We start from the raw sequence: 21296 nt of genomic DNA, 5'->3' as shown, positions 1-21296 counted from the left end.
TATATGTCCATATATGTCCTATACTGGCTATAAAGCATTGACCTAGTAGCTCGAAATTTCAATCTCACCTTCAAAAATAAAATAATAATAAAAAAAACTAACCTGCACTAGATGATTTTACATGTTTCCATAAGATTAATTCAAGAAATGCAGAAAAAGTTTATCATAATTGTACTTCTTGAAAAAACGTAGCAAACTAAGAATAGAAGGGATTTATTTTTATGCAATTAAGGACACCTATGAAAATCCTATATCAAAATTCACATTTAGTGGTGAAACTTGGGCTGTGTTCCCTTTGAAGCAGTATGTTAGTTGTTATTAATAAGATTTTTATTAAAGCCCTAGCCAGTTTATCATACAAAAAAGAATAAGAATAGAAAGCTTTTTAAAACTGTCATTATTCATAATGATATATAATTTCTGCATAGAAATCCAAAATAATTAGTAACATTAATTGAATTAATACTACTATAATATTGATATATAATAAATTCAGCATTTTCTGAGCATTTTAATAATAAATATAATTATATTTGATGTATCAGCAACAAAAAGATAACTTATAATAACTATAAAATATAAAAAGTACTTAGATGCAAATCTAAATTTATGTGACTTTTAAATAGAAAAATATAAAAATGTGTAAGGTCATTAAAGAAGACAAAGAAAAAAGATAGATTATGTATAGAAAGGTTCAGTTTCTTAAATATGTGATCTCCCTTTTTTAAGCATCTTGTTATTGAAAGACCATTTAAAGTTGGGTGTGGTGACCCAAACCTGTCATCCCAGATACTCTGGAACCTGAGGCAGGAGGATTGTGAGTTTGAAGTCAGCAGACAGTTTTGCAAGACCCTGGAAAAAGAGAGGGGAGGGGTGAGGAAGAATCAATAAAAAAGGTGAAAGAGTGTGTTAAGTCAGTGTGGAGATGTTTGCACACATAACAGTCAAAGGATTAGTATTCAAAATCTGTAAGATGGCTTTCAAATCAATATGAAAGTAACAACAATCCAGCAGAAAATTTAACCAAAGATTAAAAACAGGCAATTCACAAATTAAACATATGCAAAAATGCCCAACTTCATTAATGCAGAAATGAAAAATTAAAAATGAGATAACCGTTTATATTTATCAGGCTGACAAAAATTAAGTATGATAGTAGGAAGTAGTGGCAAGGATGTAAAACGACAGGAGCATTGCTGATATCAAAGCAAATTGGATCAGCAACTTCAGAAAATCAATTTGTTAATATCTAATGTAGTTGAAGATGCTCACATCTTACAACCCAGAAATTCTACTTTTAGATATATAACAGAGAGACTTTACACATGTGTATAATGTATAAAGAATTGTTTAAGCTTTTTGTACTATCGCACTATTTGCAACAGTAAAAAAATTATGAACAGGCTAAATTTCACTCAATCAGGATAAATAAAGGGTAGTATTCTCATAAGTGGAATTGCTAAATAAGGTCAAAACAGTAAACTTGGTTTATACACATAAACATGGATGAATCTCACAAACATGATTTTACATGTTTTTTATTGACAGAAAATGATTGTACCTCTTCATGGGATATGATGTGATGTTTTGGGACACTTAAACATTGTGTATTGATCAACTCAGGATACTTAGGTTATTCATCATTTCAAACATATAATCATTTCTTTGTGATGAGAACATTCCAAATCCTCTCCTCTAGTTGTTTTGTGAATTCTGATCACTCTTCTGTGTCATAGACACTGTACCATATTCCTCCTCTCTGGCTGTGACCTGGAAACCCAGCTCCCCCATGCTCCTTCTCCTACCCTCCCTGGCCTCTGAGAACTACTATTCTGCTCTCTACTTCTATGAGCTCTGATTTTTAGATCCATGCATGTGTGAAAACATGCAATATTTGTGTTTCTGTGTCTGGCTCATTTCACTTGACATTTGGATCCCCAGGTTTGTCCATGTTGCCACATATGACAAGATTTAATCCTTCATGTGTATGATATTGGAGGTTGAACCCAGGGACTCGCTCAAGCCAGACAAGTACTCAACCACTAAGCTACATCCCCAGCCCTTTTGAAAATTTTATTTTGAGACTAAGTTGCCCAGTCTGGCCTCAACTTGTGATCTTCCTGCTTCAGGGATGGAGTCCTTTGTAATGGCTGAATAGTATTACCTTGTATATAGAGATCACATTTTCTTTATCCACTTACAATCAACAGATACCTCGGTTGACTTCATTTCTTGACTATAGTGATTAGTGCTACAATAAACATGGGAGTGAAGGTGTCTCCTTGATATATTGGTTTCGTTTCCTTTGTATATATATCCATAGTAGTATTGCTGGATTGTATGGTAGTTCTCTCTCTCTCTTAAAAAGAGGATTAAATCTAGGAGTGCTCTACTATTGAGCTATACCCCCAGTTCTTTTTATTTTGAGTCACGTTCTCACTAAGTTGCTGAGGCTGGTCTTGAACTTGTGATCCTCCTGCCTCAGACTCCTAAATGGTAATTTTATTTTTAAGTTTTTGAGGAAACTCCACACTGTTATTTGTAATGGCTGTACTGATTTACATCTCCCCAACAGTGTGTTCTTTTTTCTCCACATCCTCATCAGCATTTGTTATTTAATTTTTTGGCTTTTTGATTTTAGTCATTGTAATTGAGGTGAGATGATATCCCAGTGTTTGTGTGCTTTTAAAAAAATTATTATTATTTTTGTACCCAGCATATATTATTTTGTTTTACCCAGTTATACCCCAACCTTTTTTTTTTTTTTTGGTATCAGGAATTGAACCCAGGGACACTTAACCACTGAGCCCATCCCCAACCCCTTTTTATATTTTATTTAGAGACAGAGTGTCTCTAAGTTGCTTAGGGCCTTACTAAGTTGCTGAGGTGGGCCTCAAACTTGTGATCCTCTTGCCTCAGGTCTCTAGTTGCTGGGATTGCAGGCATACAATGTTTTGGATTTGTATTTCCTTGATTAGTGATATTAAGCATTTTTTCATATACTGTTGGGCATTTTTATCTTCTTTTGAGAAATGTCTACTCAGATCATTGGCCTGTTTTAAAATGAATTATTTGGTTTTTCTTTTGAGTTTTTTGAGTTCATTATATATTCTGGACATTAATTCCTTGTCAGATGAAAACTTTTATATATTTTCTCCCATTCTATAGGTTGTCCTTCCACTCTGTTGTTTCCTTTGCTGAGCAGCAGCTTTTAATTTGATGTAATCCTACTTGTCTACTTTTTCTTTTGTTGACTATGCTTTTACATTTTTGTCCAAATGTCCTTGCCTAAACCAATTTTCTTCTAATAAACAAACATAATTTAAATGAAAAAAAAAAAAAAAAAGAATTGTCAAGGAATATGCTAGTATATAGGCCATTAATGTAATGCCTAAAAAATGCAAAACAACAACACATCTTTTTATTTTATATGTTTACCCCATTTTACCTATGGGCTAAAAATATAAAATACATGAGCATGACAAGTTTCAAATTTACGATTGGGTTACCTTTGTGGAAAGGAATTTGATTAATGAAAGACTCACAAGAGATTGCCTGTAATACTTTATTTCTTAAGCTGAGTGGTAAGTATATGGTTGTTTGTTTTATTATTCTCTGTCTTTTTATGTATGTTAAATGTTACATAGTAGTTTCAGAAACTAAAAGTATATGTAAATGGTTGTCATGTGGAGACTACAAATACAAGTTCAAGGGACAAACACAAACACCGACTGCCCTAATGTTATTCAAATGGAGAGTTGTGACCTGAGGTAGTTTCCAGTGACCACCTATGACATATATTTAAAAGACCATGTGTCTCAAAAACCTTTCCCTCTCCCTTCAGAAACCCTCTGTCCCCTTCACGCCACTGCTTACACAGTTGCTCCCTCTGGAACCCTAGAAGTCTTGCTGTCCTTCTGTCTTTTTTGTGCATCTTGGAGTCCAACAGCAAGTCCTATCCTCACTGCCCACACAAACTATCTGGAACCTGTCCTCTTCACTCCCATACTGGCACTGTCCCGCAACAGATCCAGTTCACCCTGGATGACTGCTAGGAATGACTGTGCTACTCACCGTTACCTCCCTGCCCAGTTGCTCCCTCAGTCTCTTATACTGAGCAGCAGCCCAGATCTCTTAAAAATGAGTGTCAGTTAAAAAGTGTGGTATATATACACAATGGAATATTACTCAGCCATTAAAAGAATGACTTGATGACTTTTGCTGGTAGATGGATGGATCTGGAGACTAACATGCTAAGTGAAATAAGCCAATCCCAAAAAACCAAAGGCTGGATGTTCTCTCTGATATATGACTGCTAACATACAACAAGTGGGGCAGGGGAAGAACAGAAGTTCATTGGATTAGACAAAGGGGAATGAAGGGAAAGGAGGGGAGATGGGAATAGGAAAGACAGTAGAATGAATTGGACACAACTTCCCTATGTTCGTATATGAATACAGGACCAGGGTAACTCCACATCATGTACAACCGCAAGAATGGGATCCTAATTAGAATAAGTTATACTCCATGTTTATGTAATATGTCAGAGTACACTCTACTGTCACATACATCTAACAAGGACAAATAAAAAATAAATCTTGAAAAAAAAATGAGCATCAGGGGGGCTGGGAATGTAATTCAATGGCAGAGTGCATGACTAGCAGGTGCAAAGTCCTTGGTTCAACCCCCAGAACTACCAAGAAAAAAAAAAAAAGAAAGAAAAGAAATATACATCAGTTCTAATCACTCCCTTGCTCAAAATCCTCCAAGGCTGCCAGGACAGTGGTTGTTTGTCTCTGGGGCTCCAGGGCCCCACGGTCTGTCCTCCAACTACTTCTCTGGCCCTGTTCTCCCGTCTACTGACTGGGGCCGTACAGTCATTCTTTCTGCCAGTCAATGATTCCCGAGCATCTTGTTTCAAACATAGGGCTCAGAGTCACAGTAGGGAAGACACAGAAGGGGAGGGAGTTGGGTACATCGAGAGTCCCCTGTGTGCCAGGGACTCTGTCTGGGTTTCTCGAGCAAGGGATGACCCTAATTGGGTGGCCCAGGCAGGGAGTGGACCAGGACTCTAGGGCTTTGCATTTTGGTTGGAACTCTTCAACCCTTGCCACCCCGCAGATCTCAGAGATCATCTTTGTGTCCATCTGCACCTCTGAGTTCCTCATGAAGGTCTATGTGGACCCCGTCAACTACTGGAAGGATGGCTATAGCATGCTGGATGTGTTGATTATCATCATTATCTTCATCCCCTATTTGCTCCGCAAGATCAAGGGCGAACACTACCCTTACCTCAACATCGCCGAGGGAATACAGTCCCTGCGCATCCTCAAGCTCATCCCCTATAGCCGAGGCATCAGGGTGAGTGCCAGAGAGCTGAGAGGTCAGTCTTAGGCCACACCTACCACTGGCCCCTTAACAAAAGGTAATTTGACTGCAATCTTCCAACTAATGAGCCCTTCTGTGTGGCTTGATCTTAAGATTACCTGGACCTGGTGGCACATGACTGCAATCCCAGAGATCCAGAAGGCTGAGGCAGGAGGATGGCAAATTCTAGGTCAGCCTCAGCAATTTAGTGAGACTCTGTCTCAAAATAAAAAATAAAAAGGGCTGGGGATGTAGCTCAGTGGTAATTGTTCCTGGGTTCAATCCTAGCAGGGAGGTTAGGAGGAATACTTGGTTGCAATCGTAAGATTAACAATGGCAAGAAAGATTATTAACTCCATTTTACAGATGAGTAAATAGAGACCTAAGGTCACTCAGCAGTTCAATGTCAGGGCTGAGGTTTGAAAGGTATGTCTGACAGCAAAGGCCATCTGAACTTTTATTCTCTTAAGTTGCAGACTGACTTTCTTCTTCTTCTTCTTCTTCTTCTTCTTCTTCTTCTTCTTCTTCTTCTTCTTCTTCTTCTTCTCCTCCTCCTCCTCCTCCTCCTCCTCCTCCTCCTCCTTCTCCTCCTCCTCCTTCTCCTCCTCCTCCTCCTTTTTCTTCTTTTCTGAGGTTTTTTTGGGGCTAGGGATGGAACCCAGGGTCTTGCACTCTACCAATGAGCTCCATCCCCAGCCAGTGACTGGCTTTCTTATGGTACAGATGCTTTGAACTACATGCCCAGGTACCTCCAGCTTTTTTGGTGACTTTGGCCAGTGGCCGCTTTACCCAGACAGCAGAAGGTCTACTGCTCCTCTCAATGGGAATAGTCTCCTCACTTCGTTGAGCAGACCTGCAAGTGCTGCTTCCCCTGAGAAGTCTTCCTGGGTTGCCCAAGTCACAGGGCTCCTGGCCTTGCCTGAGCTCAGAAGGCTTCAGAACAAGTCTTGGAGCTGACCCCTTGTCCTCACCCAGGCTGCCAGGCATGCGTCCTAGACACACTGTGTTTGCCCTGGCAGCAGTTCTCCAGGAAGCTGCTGGTCTGGGCCTATTTGTCCAGTCAGGGTGTGTCACGTATCCTGCTGTGATAGCCCCAAGCCCTAGTCCTAGAGGGAGAAGGGATGGGCATGTGAGCGAGTCTCCCCCCAACTGCCACATCCCCAGTCACTCATCTCTTGCCCTCTTGTGGTTACATGCCTGTGTGTCCAGCCCTCCCTCTACTCCTTTCCTGGCCAGACTCCTGGAAAAAGGTGTCTGCTTCCAGTCTGCACTTCCTTGTCTCTCACTAAGCCCTAGCTTCTTCCCCTCCCTCCAGAGTGACCAGCCTTTCTGAGGTTGCCAAATCCAGTGGCCATTTCCCTTGGCATCCTGGTCACTGCTTTCTCTTTCTCCATCTTGACTTCTCATGGCATTGTTTTCTCAGGTTCTTGTCCTATGTTCTCTTTCCTTTTACCCTCTGCATATTTTTCTGGGTGATCTTTTCTGCTTCTAGGACTCTCTACCGCCCACGCCTCTCTCTGTTTCCTTCAGACCCAATCACCTCCTGAACATCTCATGGGTTCCTCAAACATATGCCTAACTGTAAGTTCATCACGTGCCCCACCCCCTCCTGCAGATCCCCAAACCCTGGTTCCTTCTCTAGTAATTTATCTTTTGGTGAGGAGGGTCCCGCATTCTTATTCAGTAGCTAAGTCATAAATCTGAGTGTCAGCTTGGCTCTTCTCTCTCAAAGTCTTGTCACATGGCCCTCTAAATAGTTATTGACTTGTCCACGTCTTTAGTCTCCACCTGGATTCCCAGATGTCCAAGAACAGAAATGCCTCAGCAGCAGGGGCCAATCTTCTAAAGGCAACTTAAATCATGATACCCTTTACATCAAATCCCTTCTACATAGGCTAGGGACAGCCCCTGTGATGTGCCCTAGAAGGACCGGAGAGAAATTTCTGGGGTGCTGGGTATCTGAGTTCGTGTCAGGTAGGGACAAGAGTAAGGCAGGTGAACGGAAAAGAAGATTGGCAGTCCAGGGGTCAGTACCAGGTACCTCAGAGTGAGGGAGTGATCAGGCAGTGGGAAGTGTTGCTCAGTTTTTCCAGGAGTTGGATACAAAGGAAGTAGGGGCCTGGAATGCTTCAAGAATCACGGAAGATAAAGAAGTTCAGGGAGGAAGAGGCCTGGCAGATGGTGTGTCATCTGCAGAGATGCTGAAGTCCCCAGCCTAACAGCAAGATGGGGTGGGGAAGGAGCTGGTGAGCCTGGAAGCAGAGATTTCAAGTCATGAGAAGGAGTGGGAAGCCAGAAGTTTGACCCTGCCCAGAAAGAGGGACTTTGCCCATGGAGACAGGGGCTCCAAGGACAAGGCAGAGGGTAGCTCCCTGAATCCCAGGTCAGTGAGGGATAGGCAGCCTCCCTGGAGAGGGCTGCTGGGGTAATCCTCAGGTAAGAGAGGATTCTTCAATGAAGCCAGGAGAGAGGGCGCCTTGGCAGATGGGTGCCAAACACCTGAGGGAGTCACGTGAAGAAGAGAGCGGTGGGTGGTGGGCTGAGGGAAGAGAAGCCCAGGGACACTCAGGGGGAAGGGTGCAGAAAGGACTGATGCCAGAAGGGGCTTTATTTTGAAAGGAAGTTGTTGTGACCCAGCTGGGCACCTTGTGAGGCTAAGGGCACTAACTGCCTGCCAAATGCACCCGTCTTGGCTGTGTGGTGGCAGCTGGTCAGAAGGCAAAGCACTGAAAGTGCCCGGGGTTGAGGGTCTGCCAGGGGCAGCGCCTCCTTCCAGCCCAGGGAAACTCCCTGCTGGCCCAGGGCTGTATCCCAGGGCAAGCTAGGCTTTCTTTGTGAATTCAGGCCCCTGCTCAGCCTTTGGTCCTTGTCCTTTTCATCAGGGATGGAACCCAGGGGTGCTGAACAACTGAGCCACATCCCCAGCCCTTTTTATGTTTTATTTTGAGTCAGGGTCTCACAGAGTTGCTCAGGGCCTTGCTAAGTTACTAAGACTGGCTTTGAACTTATAATCCTCCTGCCTCAGCCTCCCAAGTCTCTGGGATTACAGGAGGGTGCCACTGCACCCAGAGGTTTCTGCCCCTCTCAGAACCTGTTCATTAGCAAGGCTGCCTGGATTGTGCTTGAAGAATGGGGCCTCAGCCAGCTGGTGGGGGTCCCGCTGGACAGTGTCACCTTATTACAACTGCTACTCTCAAGGCTGCTTGGTTGTGACCTCAGGCCCATGGACTGACCTGGAGGTGAGCCAGCCAGTCAGACCTCTCCCCAGCACTCTGCACGGGCCTCAGGTTCTGCCACTTGGATGCCCCCTGCCCACCTGTGCAGACTGAATCTGCAGGCCATTGCTGGGTTTCCTGTGAGCATTTACGGGTTTACTCTTCCAATCCTTGGGAAGAAGTTCTGCCTCTGGCTAGCAGGCAGAGAGGCAAGTTTTTGTTTGTTTGTTTGTTTGTTTTAACAGCTCAGCTCTTTTGGAGTGAATCTGAAAACACTGATTTTTCTTTCCCCAGAGGGAAGAAATGTGTTCATTCCTGCCAAACCATCCTGCATGTGGAACAGCCTGGGGCTCTGGGGGTGTCTGCTTCCTGGCATACTGCCAACTGTCCAGACTTCACTGTCCTGTGTCCAGTGTGCTAATTGGTCTCTGTACTCAGGGCTGCTGGTGGTTGGAGGTAGTGGCATGGGGCAAAGGGTTTGGGAATTGGTCCCAGTTCTGCTGCTATACTGGAATGGGACCCTGGCCAAGACAGTTTGCTTTTTTCAGCTTCTGACCCCTCATCCTGGAAAACTGACACTATCTATCTACCTTGAAATTATGTCTGTGAAACCATTCTAGGTAAGCAAACACATATGCAGCACCTACTGCATGCAAGATTCCAGAGCATGGAGAAGAATAATGGGAAGCCATGCAATGTGCTCCCCATGGTGGGGAAGCAGGGAAGACAAGCCAAATCCCATCGCACAGGGGGAAGCCTTGGGACCTGCCTGCAAAGGCGGGGCCCAGAATCAATGGGAGCCGCATTCCTCTTGGCCTTCTCTATTCTCACCTGCAGGGTGGTTCCCCTGCTCCTCCTGGGCCTGGGGCAAAGAGCTGACCCTCAGCTGAGAAACAGGAGCAGCACACCCCAGGATGATCACAGAGCCAGATGGGGTTCAAGTGGAGTGGTTAGTGGTGACCTGAGATCTATGACTTGAGATCCGCATGTACCATCTGCCCTTAGGTGACTAATAGTGAATGTCAGGGCTGGGGAGATAGCTCAGCTGGTGGAGTGCAAGCACAAGGCCCTGAGTTCGATCCCCAGTACCACCAAAAAAAAAAAAAAAAAAAAAAAAAAAATAGTGAATGTCAGATGCTGGTAAATCAGATAGATTGATGCAGACCTTAATCTGCACATTTCTGATTCACTTCATTCATTCAGCCACTAATTATTCATCATCTGCTTTGTGCCAGGCATGGTACTGGATGCTGGCCCAGTTGTGAACTGGGCATACTGGATCTCTGGTCTCTGAGACCACCCCGCCTGGCACCCTGCCTAGCTGCATGTCCCTGCCTTGCAGACGCTCATCATTGCTGTGGGGCAGACAGTCTACACCGTGGCCTCCGTGCTCACACTCCTCTTCGTGCTGATGTACATCTTTGCTATCTTGGGCTTCTGCCTGTTTGGAATTGTAGAGAAGGGTGACATGAATAACTGGGGGAACCTGGCTGTGGCTTTCTTCACCCTCTTCAGCTTGGCCACGGTACTGTGTTTGGGAACAATGGCGAGGGTGGGGGCCTTAAGGGACTGCCAGGTGGATGTGAGTGGCCTAATGTGGGCTTTCCCCACATTCGGGTACTTAGTTGAGACTGGAGAAGACGGGGGCTGGTCTTCTAGGACTAGTCAGAGGCCAATGCCCTGGATAGAGATTCATCTCTGTCTCCGATCTTGTGACTCCTTGTAGCATTCCCTTATGTCCCACAAGGTCATAAAACTTGTCAAAGAGTTCTCAAATGATACTTCATTTGGATTAAGTTTAAGTTATAAATGAAATCCATGTTACATGACCTTTTTGGAAACTGGCTGTTACAAACCCACCCAAGAATCAGGATGCAAGGCCCAAGTCCAGAATTTCAGACGTTGTTGAACTCTTACAAAGCATGGGGTCTTTTCAAAGGTGGGCCTAGTAAGAGGCAATGTCCTCCCAAGGAAAATGACAGACCTCGAGTGGGGAGACCCCAGGGCAAGTTTGTCTCCATCCAGAGGTGCCCTGCATTTCTAAGCCACCATGTAGAGGGGCTGAAGGGCTGAGGTGGGGGCAGAGGCAGCCTCCCCTTAGTGGGTCTGGAGATACCGTGGCATAGATGAGACGAAGCCTTGCTCTGCTGGGGCCTGGAACTCAGTATTCCCTGCCCTGCCTGACAGGTGGATGGCTGGACAAACCTACAGGAACAGTTGGATGTGAGGAATTTTACTCTGAGCCGGGTGTTCACCATTGCCTTCATTTTGCTTGCCTCCTTCATCTTTCTCAACATGTTTGTGGGGGTGATGATCATGCACACTGAGGTGAGGCTGTGCTTGGAGGTGGGAAGTGGGAATGCCAGGTATGGAAGGTGGAGGTGTGGGCTGGGCCTCTGGGGGGAACCCGAGCTGTGTCTCCCTCTGAAGCCAAGTGAAGGTGGCCTGGTGGGCCCTTCTTGGGCCTCCCCAACTCTTGGCCCTGAGCTCATGCATTTGCCTAGTCTCATGATGGTGGCCAATAGGACAGTTGGCAGCTTGGGTTGGGGGCTGGCTCTGTGGGGGTGGATCCTTCTGCTGAGGGTCTGAGCTGCAGGCAAGGAAAGACAAGGGCAAGACCAGGTAGAGGACAGTATTCAGCGAGAGCCTGCTCCTTACCTCCACCCTGACTCACTAGGACTCCATCAAAAAGTTTGAGCGAGAACTGATGCTGGAGAGGCAAGTCACTCTTATGGAAGAGAAGCAGGTGATTCTGAAACGGCAGCAGGAGGAGGTGGAGAGTCTGATGAAGACACAGGTAGGCAGTCCCCCAGGCAGGGCAATGGACAGATAGAGGGACAGTCAGGGGTGAAGTAGTAGCCAGGAAGAGGGGCCTGAAGTGGAGAGAGCAGGTGGCCTCTGGCCTGCGTGGCCTTAGGTGAGGCAGGTACCTTCCCCTGTATCTTCCAGAGCCAAGCTTTTCTTCTTATGTTTGTTTGTTTGTTTCTCTGAACCTCTTAAAGTGTTGAGTGCTGTGATTTTTAACTTCTCCTTTGTGGCAGAACTGCCTTGTGAGGCCTTTTGGTCATCCAGTCTGTGCTCACTGGGTGCCAGGCAGCACATTCCCAGGTCACTGGGTGGACGAGGATGAAAAGACTCTGACAGGTTGTCACTCAATCTCAGTTTTCCCACACTTCTAAAGCCAAAGGAAAAATGAACACAATAGTCTGGAGGTTTTTGGTCAAGCATGATGAAACTGTGAGGCCTGGGTGCTGCTTCTTTGTTCTGCCTAAGTGCTCTTGGCCCAGCTTGGGTGCCCTGCTGGGTCCCCTCATCTTTAGTATGACCCTCTTCAGCCTCTTCTCTGAGGTGGAAACATCTGCCTGTCTAGGCTGTGTCTAGGGTTTGTCCAGATCTGGAGCCACACTTAGCCACTCTGAGACTCTCACTGCTTCCTTTGTGTGTCACCTGCCTCACATTGGTGATGGTGGCTCATGAGGTCACTTTACCCATGAAGGTTCAGGCTGGGAGCAGGCCTCTCTCTGGGACCTATCATGGAGGGTCCCCAAGATCTCCTTGTAGCGTGGTTACCACCTTTTTTGTCATTATGCTCTTATTTTGCTTCCTTCTCTAGAACAATGTTGGTAAGAATTTCAGTGAGTTGGTGGAGGACTTCAAGAAGACTCTGCAGCACACTGATCCCATGGTCTTGGATGACTTTGGCACTAGCCTACCCTTCATTGATGTCTACTTATCCACTCTGGACAACCAGGACGCTACTGTCAACAAGTCAGTCCCAGCCCCAGCCTTTCCTGGTGCCCAGGGCTTCCTCAAGGTGGGGGCTGTGTTGAGGGCCATGGGAGGGTGAAGCATTCATGACCCAAGTGTAGGGCAGATGTGTGGACCAAAGCTCTTCTTGGAAGTGCAGGAATCCATGTATAGGTGGGCTGGGCTTCAAGTGGACAGGCCTGTGGTTGGGAGACTCTGATGTCCCTCCCCAACCCTCTATTTTTTTGCGGTGCTGGGGATTGAACTCAGGGCCTTGTACTTGCAAGGTCCCCAACCCTCTTTGACAGATATATAGGTGTTGGCTCCTTCAGCTCTCCAGGGCCTCCTCACTAACCCCTCTTCAGGGGACAGAGAAAGCGCACTGGGTGGCAAGTCAGGAGCTGAGGACTCTCCTGGCCTGGTTCTGCAAATACCTTCCTGTGTGACCTTGGGCAGATCTCTGTCCCTTTCCCACCTATCCCACAAGGAGCCACCAGTCTGATTAAATAACAAAAATGTGCGTGGAGCTCTGAGCTAGGCCAGGCCCAGGGCTTGTAAGCTATCTGGGGTTATGACTGGCCATTACTGAGCAGGAAGGATATCAAATATTGGCTATGGGCACTAGTGACCACAGTGGGATCTTGGGTAAGGCTAGACATAATTAGCTCTGTTTCTCATTGGAAATCCTCTAGAGGGCTTCAGAGACTGGAGAAACTAAAGAGGAGGGACCAGGCACTTTGGGCTCAAAAGTGGTTCGGGCACTGTCTGGGCACCACAGTATGGTTCCTGCTCTTAAAACTCTCAACTTGACATGTGAGATGAAACAAATGACTTCAGGGGGCCAGAGGCAGAGTAGCAGACCTGGGATCCCAACCCGCCTGATCTGGCTCTCTGAGGTCCTTCTCTTCACTGATCCCACATCTGTTAGGAGTGGTGAATGCACAGGTGCCAGCACTGGTGGGTGGGGCCTGGGTGGCAGGAGCCTGCCCTGTGCTCAGATCCCCTCCCCTCCTGCGGCATCTTTCAGGCTTCAAGAGCTATACTATGAGATCGTGAACGTGCTGTGCCTGATACTCGAAGACTTGCCCAAGAAGTCCCAGTCCTTGGAAGGGTTGGAGGAGAAGTAGCTGGTGCGTGTGGGGGGAGGGGGATTGCCAGGTCACAGGACCTCGCCAGCTGTGAGGGTCCTCATTAAACAATGGCTGTTGGAGCTGGACTCTAACTGCTCTGATGCTTCCCTGTCTTTGTGGGTTGGGCTGGAGAGGGGCCCATGAAGTCTGATTTCCCAGGCCCCCACAACCCAACTGACCTGGGGAATGGAAGCTCACCCTGGTTAGAGGCCACATCTAGTGTCACTATGGCTCTAGTCTCCCTGGACCCAGCAGCAAGGATCCACTGGGCTGCTGGAGGACTGCAGGCTAAGAAGGACCTCCAGCAGTCCCATAAAGCTGTGGCCCTGCTGATGCTGGATCCTCAGAGGGCTGATCGGTGTGAGGACCCCGCGCCTCACATGGCTGCTACTTTGTGAACCCACTGCTGTGGAGCCCTGTCTTTGGAAGTCCGCTCTGATTTCCCCTTTGGCTCCTTGAAAGGGGAACTGCAGACAGTGGCAGGGTTCTTTGTGTGGGCATAGGGAGCAACCAGGGAGCTCAGCTTGGGGAGCAGCCCACTAGCAAGGGCAGAGCTTCACATCCCACGGCCCAGAGCAATGGCAGTAATAGGTACTTCAGACCACTTTCCTCCTGGGGGTAGTTAGGACTATTTTCTGCATCATTCCTGGCCACATGACCACCAGAGTTGCCAAGGTCTCGATACCATTCTGGCCCAGACATGATAGAGCTATATGAAGGCCCCGGAGGGACAGGAAAGTTGATACTCCTTGCTCCAGACTGGCCATCACAGCCCTGGCAGTGCCTATCTGCTTCCACTGTAAGAGAGTATACCTGAAGCCTGTCATCTCGGCCATGTCACCTGGGACAGAGCGGGAGGTAGGTTCTAGGTAGAGTTGGGGTTAGAGATTGGTACCGATAGCTGGGTACAGAAAGATCCCAGACACACATCAGGGAGTTGGGTCAGTAGAAAAAACATGGGATGAAAAGCATGTGGCTGGACAACAGGGTCCTATGGTGAGGCCTGTGGGTTCCTGGCCTGGGTGATGGCACCCCAAGTCCATAGGACAAGGGCAGGTTGAAGGATCCTGTCCTTGTGGTTCATCTACATATCAGTAAACTACTGTTTACTGAGTTGTGCTGGGTACTGGGGTTCAGTGATGAGGATTCCACAGTCCAGCCCTGGCCCTCTTTTTATTTTTTTATAGTACTAGGATTGAACCTAAGATACTCTATCACTAAGCCACATCCCCAGCCCTTTTTATATTTTTAATTTTGAGATAGGGTCTTGCTAAGTTGCCAAGGCTGGCCTTGAACTTATGATTCTCCTGAGCTGCTAGAATTACAGGTATGCACCACCATGCTCAGTCAGTCCTGGCCCTCTTAATGCACGGGGAAAACATTAATTCAGCTAATTTCCCTGAGGAGGTGACAAGAATTATTCCAGTGCATAGAGCACCTGCCTTCTAAGATACTCAAATCATTTCCATTTGCAAATGTTCACACTCTCAGGGTCACAGTGAAAATTGCCAAAAGGGATTGCTGCTGAGCATTGCCTCTCCAGACAAGGGATGGAGCCTTCTTAGGGATGAATTTGTGCCTATACCTGAGAGTTGGGCCTGAGGTAGGTGGGGGAGAAGTTTGGGGTTCCACCATGGGGATGACTCCAGGCTAAGAGCTTCTCTAAGAGATTTAAAAATTTGCCTAAGAGGGCTAAGGTGGAAAGTACCAAGGTTTTAGAGTCAGGAGATCTGGCTTCTTTAATTGGTTGACCTTGGGGGAGGTGTCTGGTCTTTTGAAGCCTCAGCTATTTCCTCTGAGAAATGGGAAGATAAAACTGACTAGCTACAAGGATCAAATAAAACAGACGTAAAAATGTGAGCAAAGGTGTTACCCACTCATGATTGGTGCTTTCTGACCATTGGCTCCCTCTACCTGTGCTGGGGACAGCTGCTGTTGGCTGTGCTCATCAGGGGCTGAGGAGCAAACATTAAAGTGTCAGAGAGGAAAAGATGGAGCCAAGGGAAAAAGTGGAGGTCAGAGACCTGCAGAGGGGTGCGAGTGGATTTCCAGATGGAACTGGTTCAGAATGGGCAGACTGTATGTCAGATCTGGAGACCTGGGTTCTGGGTCTAGCAAGGTGACCCTGGGAATGGGCCACTGGGTTGTGGATCATAAGAGGGCAAGCCACCTCTAAGGGCACGAAAAGAAGACTTTCGGAGAGCAGAGAACTGGGAGTGGGTGGCATGCACGGGGCTGGCCCTGCACTGCTGGCAGAACAAACTGATGGATATTTGGCATGAAGTCCCAAAGCTGCATTTCTGTTTGGCTCTATTGGCCAACAGAGCAAACACTGGCAGATTGGAATTCCCACTTGGGCTCTCACCAACTCAAACAAGCTTGGCCAAGGCCTTCGATTGATTTGCTTGGGGCAGAAGTGCTCTGCTTGGCCTGGCCTGGCTATGGGTAGCAGGACCCTCCTCCTCACCTCCCAGTCCCGGAATCCAGCAAGCTGTCTCCAGTGACTAGCTCATTTCCAGACTGCCCATTTGGGACTTTTTGAGGGGTGCAGAGGGAAGCAGGGGATCTTGGTCTGAGTCTCCTGCTTATGCCCAGACCCTCTCCAGCTCTTGTGGGAAAGATCTGGAATCCAAGACTGGAGGTGTTTGGAGAGTGAACAGGTTATGTGCGTGTGTGTGTGTTTAACTATTTGTTAATCCCATCCACAGAGAACAGTGTCTATAGTGTGGCAATCCAGGGAGTGACTGAGAATGTAAGTTCTTTCTGTTTATTCCAATAATCCCTAGAAATCTGTTACTGAGACACAGGAAACTTCACGCCTTGATGTTGTCTTTAAATGTGGGCAAGATAGGATGCCTGCTAGACCAAACGTGCCTTCAACAAGTCAAGTCTTACTCTCAATAGAGTCTCCACCTATTTTAGGCTCTTTCCTGGCCCCAAATGGACTTGCTCCATTATCCTTTCTTTCCTTTTTTTTTTTGGTACTGGAGCTTGAACCCAGGGGTACTTAACCACTGAGTCACATTCCCAGTTCTTTTAAAAATATTTTATTCAGAGGCAGGGTCTCACTAAGTTGCTTAGGCCTAAGTTGCTGAGGCTGACTTTGAACTGGTGATCCTCCTGCCTTAGCCTCCTGAGTCCTGGGATTACAGGTGTGCACCACTGCACAAGGCTCCTGCAGGCTTTCGAAAGAGATGATTTTGAATTCCTAATCAGTCTTCTCAAAAAGGAGAGGTTATTGTGGCTGATTCTAGTCACAGGGTCAGAAAACAGGCCAGGGTGAGGTAGGGAAAGATAAATATCAACTTGCGAATGTCTTTGCTTTTCCCTGCAGAGAATTTTCTCTTTGTCTGGTCAGCCCTGGGCCACCCCTTCCCCACCTCTTTTATTTGGGGCTTGTGCGACGCTGCCCTTAGGAGAATGGCACAGCACATTTCTTGGAGTGCAAGAAAAATGGGTTGTTCTTGCTTCCTTGGCTAGCTCCTGGGTTCTCCTCCATGGTGGAGAATCAGGATAGCTATCCCAGCAGAGAGAAATCTGACAGACCACCAGGCCTGTTGAGTCTGCCCATCGAGAAGCTGGAACAGAGGAGGGAAGAAAGAGGCAAAAGCTGAGGGCTGGGAGTCTGGAACTTCAACACAACTAGCCTGAGAGACCCGGAGGAGAAAGGGGGTTCTTCGGTATCCTTGTCGGCTAAGAATTGGATCCCTGTTGATGTTCTCTGGGAGAGGCAAATAATGATTGGAATTATTTAAAAACTACTTTAAGTTGCCACATTAAAAAAATGGAATTCCATGAATAACAGAATAGACCATGTGGGGTCTGGATTTTATCTGGTTTATATACAAGCTCTCCCTGGGGGCTGGAGCAATAGCTCAGCGGTGGAGCACTTGCTGAGCATGCACAAGGCCCTGGGTTTCATCCCCAGCACTGGAGGGAAAAAGCCCCTTTATAACAGAGATCTCTGAGGCTAACACAAGGAAATGTTAAGAGGGCTTTACAAACCATGGACTGAGCCCCTGCACCAGTGACCTTGAAAGTGAAGTATTCTAGAGGTGAGTGGAACCCAGTGTGACTGGCTTCTTGAAAAAAGAAATTGAAGTCTCAAAAGGAGAGTGTGGAAGAGGCCAGAGGGGGATGAAAAATCTAAAATTCTGAAATTCTGGGAACCTAGGGGATTGACTGCAGCCTGTGTAGACTGGTTACAGGCAGTGGGGTCTCACACCTGAGATGCCCCATTGAGCCACAGGCCAGCATCCTGAGACTGCCCCTGCTCCTGACTCCCACTCTCCCCAGGGTGACTTTATTGCTTGGGATTAGGGCAAAAGATAAAAAAAACCTCTTCAAAACTTGATGCTGGACCAGAGAAGGAAGAACCTAAGCAGAGGTCAAGCTAGTACTCCAAAGGTACAGCCCGTTCTCTTTAAATTTTTTTCTTGTGTGTGTGTGTGGTGCTAGGGATTGAACTTGGGGCTTGCACATGCTAGGCAAGTGCTCTATAACCGATCTACACTCCCACCCCCTTTTAAAAATTCTATTTTGAGACAGGGTCTCAATAAGTTGTCCAGGCTGACTTTGAACTTCTGATCCTCTTGCCTCAGCCTCCTGAGTAGCTTGAATTATGGAATGCACCACCTTGCCTGGCCCAGTTGTCTGCATTGACTGTGGAAATACTGCCTTCTGATTTTCCAGCATTTCTGTTTATCAGATATATTCACACAAGCAATTTCAATCACATAACAACACTTAGGTATTGCCCTTATTCCCATTAAAGAGGTGGCAAAATTGAGGTACAAAGAGGTGATGTAATCTACCCATGGTTGCACAACTAAGGGGTAAGAACCAGGATTCCCAACCGAATGCATTTGACTCTAACCTCTCTTCTGTAAGGCTGTGCAACTATCTCATGAGGAATCCTTATTCCCGTTTTATAGGTGGGCAAGCTGGTACTCAGAGAAACTCACGAGGCCAAGATCAGCATGAAAGGGCAGAGGTAGTTTTTTATTTTATTTTATTTATTATTTATTTATTTTTTATTGTAAACAGGAGATAGTTTTGAATGCAGGCCACACATGTACCCCTCTGCTCCACTGGCTCATAGCAACCTTTTTCTTTCTTGTTAAAGCTACTTCTTGAACTTTAAAAATCAAGCCACAATTCCCTTCTGAGCAGGGCCTGACTGTAGGAGGAGGCAGGTGGCTGCTCAGATGGCCTTGGTTTGGCCAGTTCCTTGGATCCTTCTTGCTGCCTGGTCAAGGCTCTGAAGTTTGCTGGCCCTGGAAGTCCAGGGAGCCTTAGAGATTGAGAAGATGGCAGGAAGCAATCAGTGTGTGCAGAAAGGGTGGTGACTGCAGCACCTAATCAGGAAATTACAGCCTGGGCAGAGAGAGTGCTTGGCTTAGGCTGGCCTTTCCCTGGGCCTCACTGCAGGCCCACATGGAGTGACGTGCTGAGCAGGCGTGGGCAGCTCAGCATCACGGTGAGCCAGCTCAGCACCCATTGATAACTCCTTGGCAGGGCAAGTGATGGGGCACTTGGAGTGGCACCTGGAAGCTGTTGGCCAGGTGTTTTTTTTACTTGACCCTTGAAAGAGCAAGTCGAAAAGGAAGGAAAGAATTGTCAGGTGGGAAAGTCAGTTGCAGAGCTGCATATATATGACACCATCTGTAGTAAAAAGAAAACAAAGAAGCTGGGGTTGTGGCTCAATGGTAGAGCACTTGCCTCACACTTGTGAGGCATTGGGTTTGGTCCTTAGCATCACATAAAAATAAATAAATAAAATGGGGGTATTGTATACATTTATAAAAAAATTTAAAAAAGAAAGCAAAAAGGAGAAATAAATAAAACCATGCACACAAAGTAGCAGTGAGGTTTTTTTTTTTTTTCCCTTTCAGGTGACAAAGATGATAGATAAAACCTAGTACTGCCTGGGCCTGGAGAGAGGGCACCCTTGTCCTCATCTGGCAATGCAGAAAGTTGTGGCCTTGTCAAAAGGCCATATGGGTTAGATTTTATGTATTCATTTCTAGGGCTCAGCAGTTCTAATTCTTGAAATTATTCTAAGGAGCCCCAGTGACAAATGCACAGAAGTACCTGGATAAGGGTGCTTACTGTGGCTACTGTAGCTGGTTATAATAGAAACAAGATGAAAGAAAACACAGAATTAGGACTGGGGATATAGTTCAGTTGGTAGAGTGCATGTCTCGTAAGTACAAGGCCCTGGGTTCAATCCCCAGCACCGTAAAAAAAAAAACAAAAAAACCACAAAAAACTCAAAAACACGGAATTACCCAAATGCTCATTGGTGAGAAAATAGGCTGAATTATTACAAATCCTACACATATGACTATCGGAAGTAATAGTTTATTTATAAAAAGAGATGCTATTTTATTGACTGAAAAAGTGACTTCTAGAGCAACCCCCGATATGACATCTATGATACCATGAGTGAGCATCCAGGATGTGCTCATATGCATGTCTATGCTGAGGGACATCTGGAAGGATAATCATGAACATATCAATTGTGATTTGGATGATCTTAACTTTTGGCCTCACATTTCATTGAAATTTTTGAATTTTAAGAATGAGTGGGGCTGGAGTTGTGGCTCAGTGGCAGAGCGCTTGCCTAGCATGTGTGAGGCACTGGGTTCGATTCTCAGCACCGCATATAAATAAAAGAATAAAATAAAGATCTGTCAACATCTAAAAACATTTAAAAAAAAAGAATGAGTATGTCTTTTATGATTAGGGAAAACAATACAGTTTTACTCTAAAAAAATGTTAAGCAATGCATGTGTGCATGCACATTCAGGTAAGTATGTACCTGTGGCAGGGGGAAGGGCATTCCAGGTGGAAGGAACCATTTGCACAATGGAAAGATGGCAGGACCATGCAGAGGGTTTGGGGAGTGCCGGGAGGTTGGTGAGGCTGCAGCTTGCAGTGAGGCGGTGCTGTTGGGGGATGGCAGGGCAGGGTGGATTGGAGCAGGACACCGAGGACCTTGAGTGATCAGCTGGGTGGTTTGAATTTCAAGGGATGGAAGGACTGCAAGCAGGGTGGTGACCTGGTCAGATTTGATTCCCACTGCCTCTCTGAAGTTTGCCATATCTCCCTCACATGGCATTTCTTTAAAAAAATTTTTTTTGTACTGGGGATTGAACCCAGGGATACTTAATCACTGAGCCACATCCCCAGTCCTTTTATATTTTTTATTTAGAGAGAGGGTCTCGCCAAGTTGCTTAGGGCCTTGCTAAGTTGCTGAGGCTGGTTTCGAACTCACAATCCTCCAGCCTCAGCTTCCCAAGCCGCTGGGATTATAGGCATGAGCCACCACGTTCCGTCTTGCACAGCATTTCAGTCTCCCCTATTCTGTGTCCCCATATCTCCCAGGGCTCCCCCTTGCCTGGCTCAGTCTCACCTCTGTGTCTATGCACCCATCCCAATCCTGCCTGTCCTGAGAGTCTTAGTCCCAGAACTCGCTAGTGAGAAGCGGTCCCAGATTGCTCCCATTCGCCTTGATTTCTTCTTTTTCAAACTCTCACATCTGACCTTTCCCCCTTACCTTAAAGCAGATTTTAATTCTTCTGTCCATAGATATTTCTTCTCCCTGCATCAGTTGGAGAAAGCTGTGGACTGAGAGGTCATATCCTAGCAGCTGGATGCCAGTGACCAGTCTGCCTGAGACATGCCAGCTTTAGAATCCCGATAGAGGGAGGGAGAACATGGGTAGCAAAGAGCTCCAGAGCTTATTTTGAGTTTATTGTGTCACAGGCATGGTGCCAAACACCAACATACCTTTTCACATTTATTCCTGTTTTACGGAGAGGTTATGTGGCAG

The 21296-nt window shown here is 46.4% G+C and overlaps 1 protein-coding gene across 1 annotated transcript in view; it reads left to right on the top strand.

The window, feature by feature from the left end:
* Catsper3 (cation channel sperm associated 3) overlaps positions 1-13463 on the top strand; it is a 35182-nt gene extending 21719 nt beyond the window's left edge. Inside the window, exons 3-8 of the mRNA XM_047555843.1 lie at positions 5161-5361; positions 9925-10107; positions 10770-10910; positions 11260-11379; positions 12196-12350; positions 13357-13463. Coding sequence (XP_047411799.1) covers positions 5161-5361; positions 9925-10107; positions 10770-10910; positions 11260-11379; positions 12196-12350; positions 13357-13456 — 900 coding nt within the window. The 3' untranslated portion in view covers positions 13457-13463. The remainder of the gene's footprint in view (positions 1-5160; positions 5362-9924; positions 10108-10769; positions 10911-11259; positions 11380-12195; positions 12351-13356) is intronic.
* Positions 13464-21296: the final 7833 nt, after the last annotated feature.

This window comes from Sciurus carolinensis, chromosome 6 (genome assembly GCF_902686445.1).
Source record: "Sciurus carolinensis chromosome 6, mSciCar1.2, whole genome shotgun sequence".
NCBI classification, from domain to species: Eukaryota; Metazoa; Chordata; class Mammalia; order Rodentia; family Sciuridae; genus Sciurus; species Sciurus carolinensis.
The sequence above is the reverse complement of the archived record's forward strand: the minus strand, read 5'-3'. Positions and strand labels throughout refer to the sequence as shown.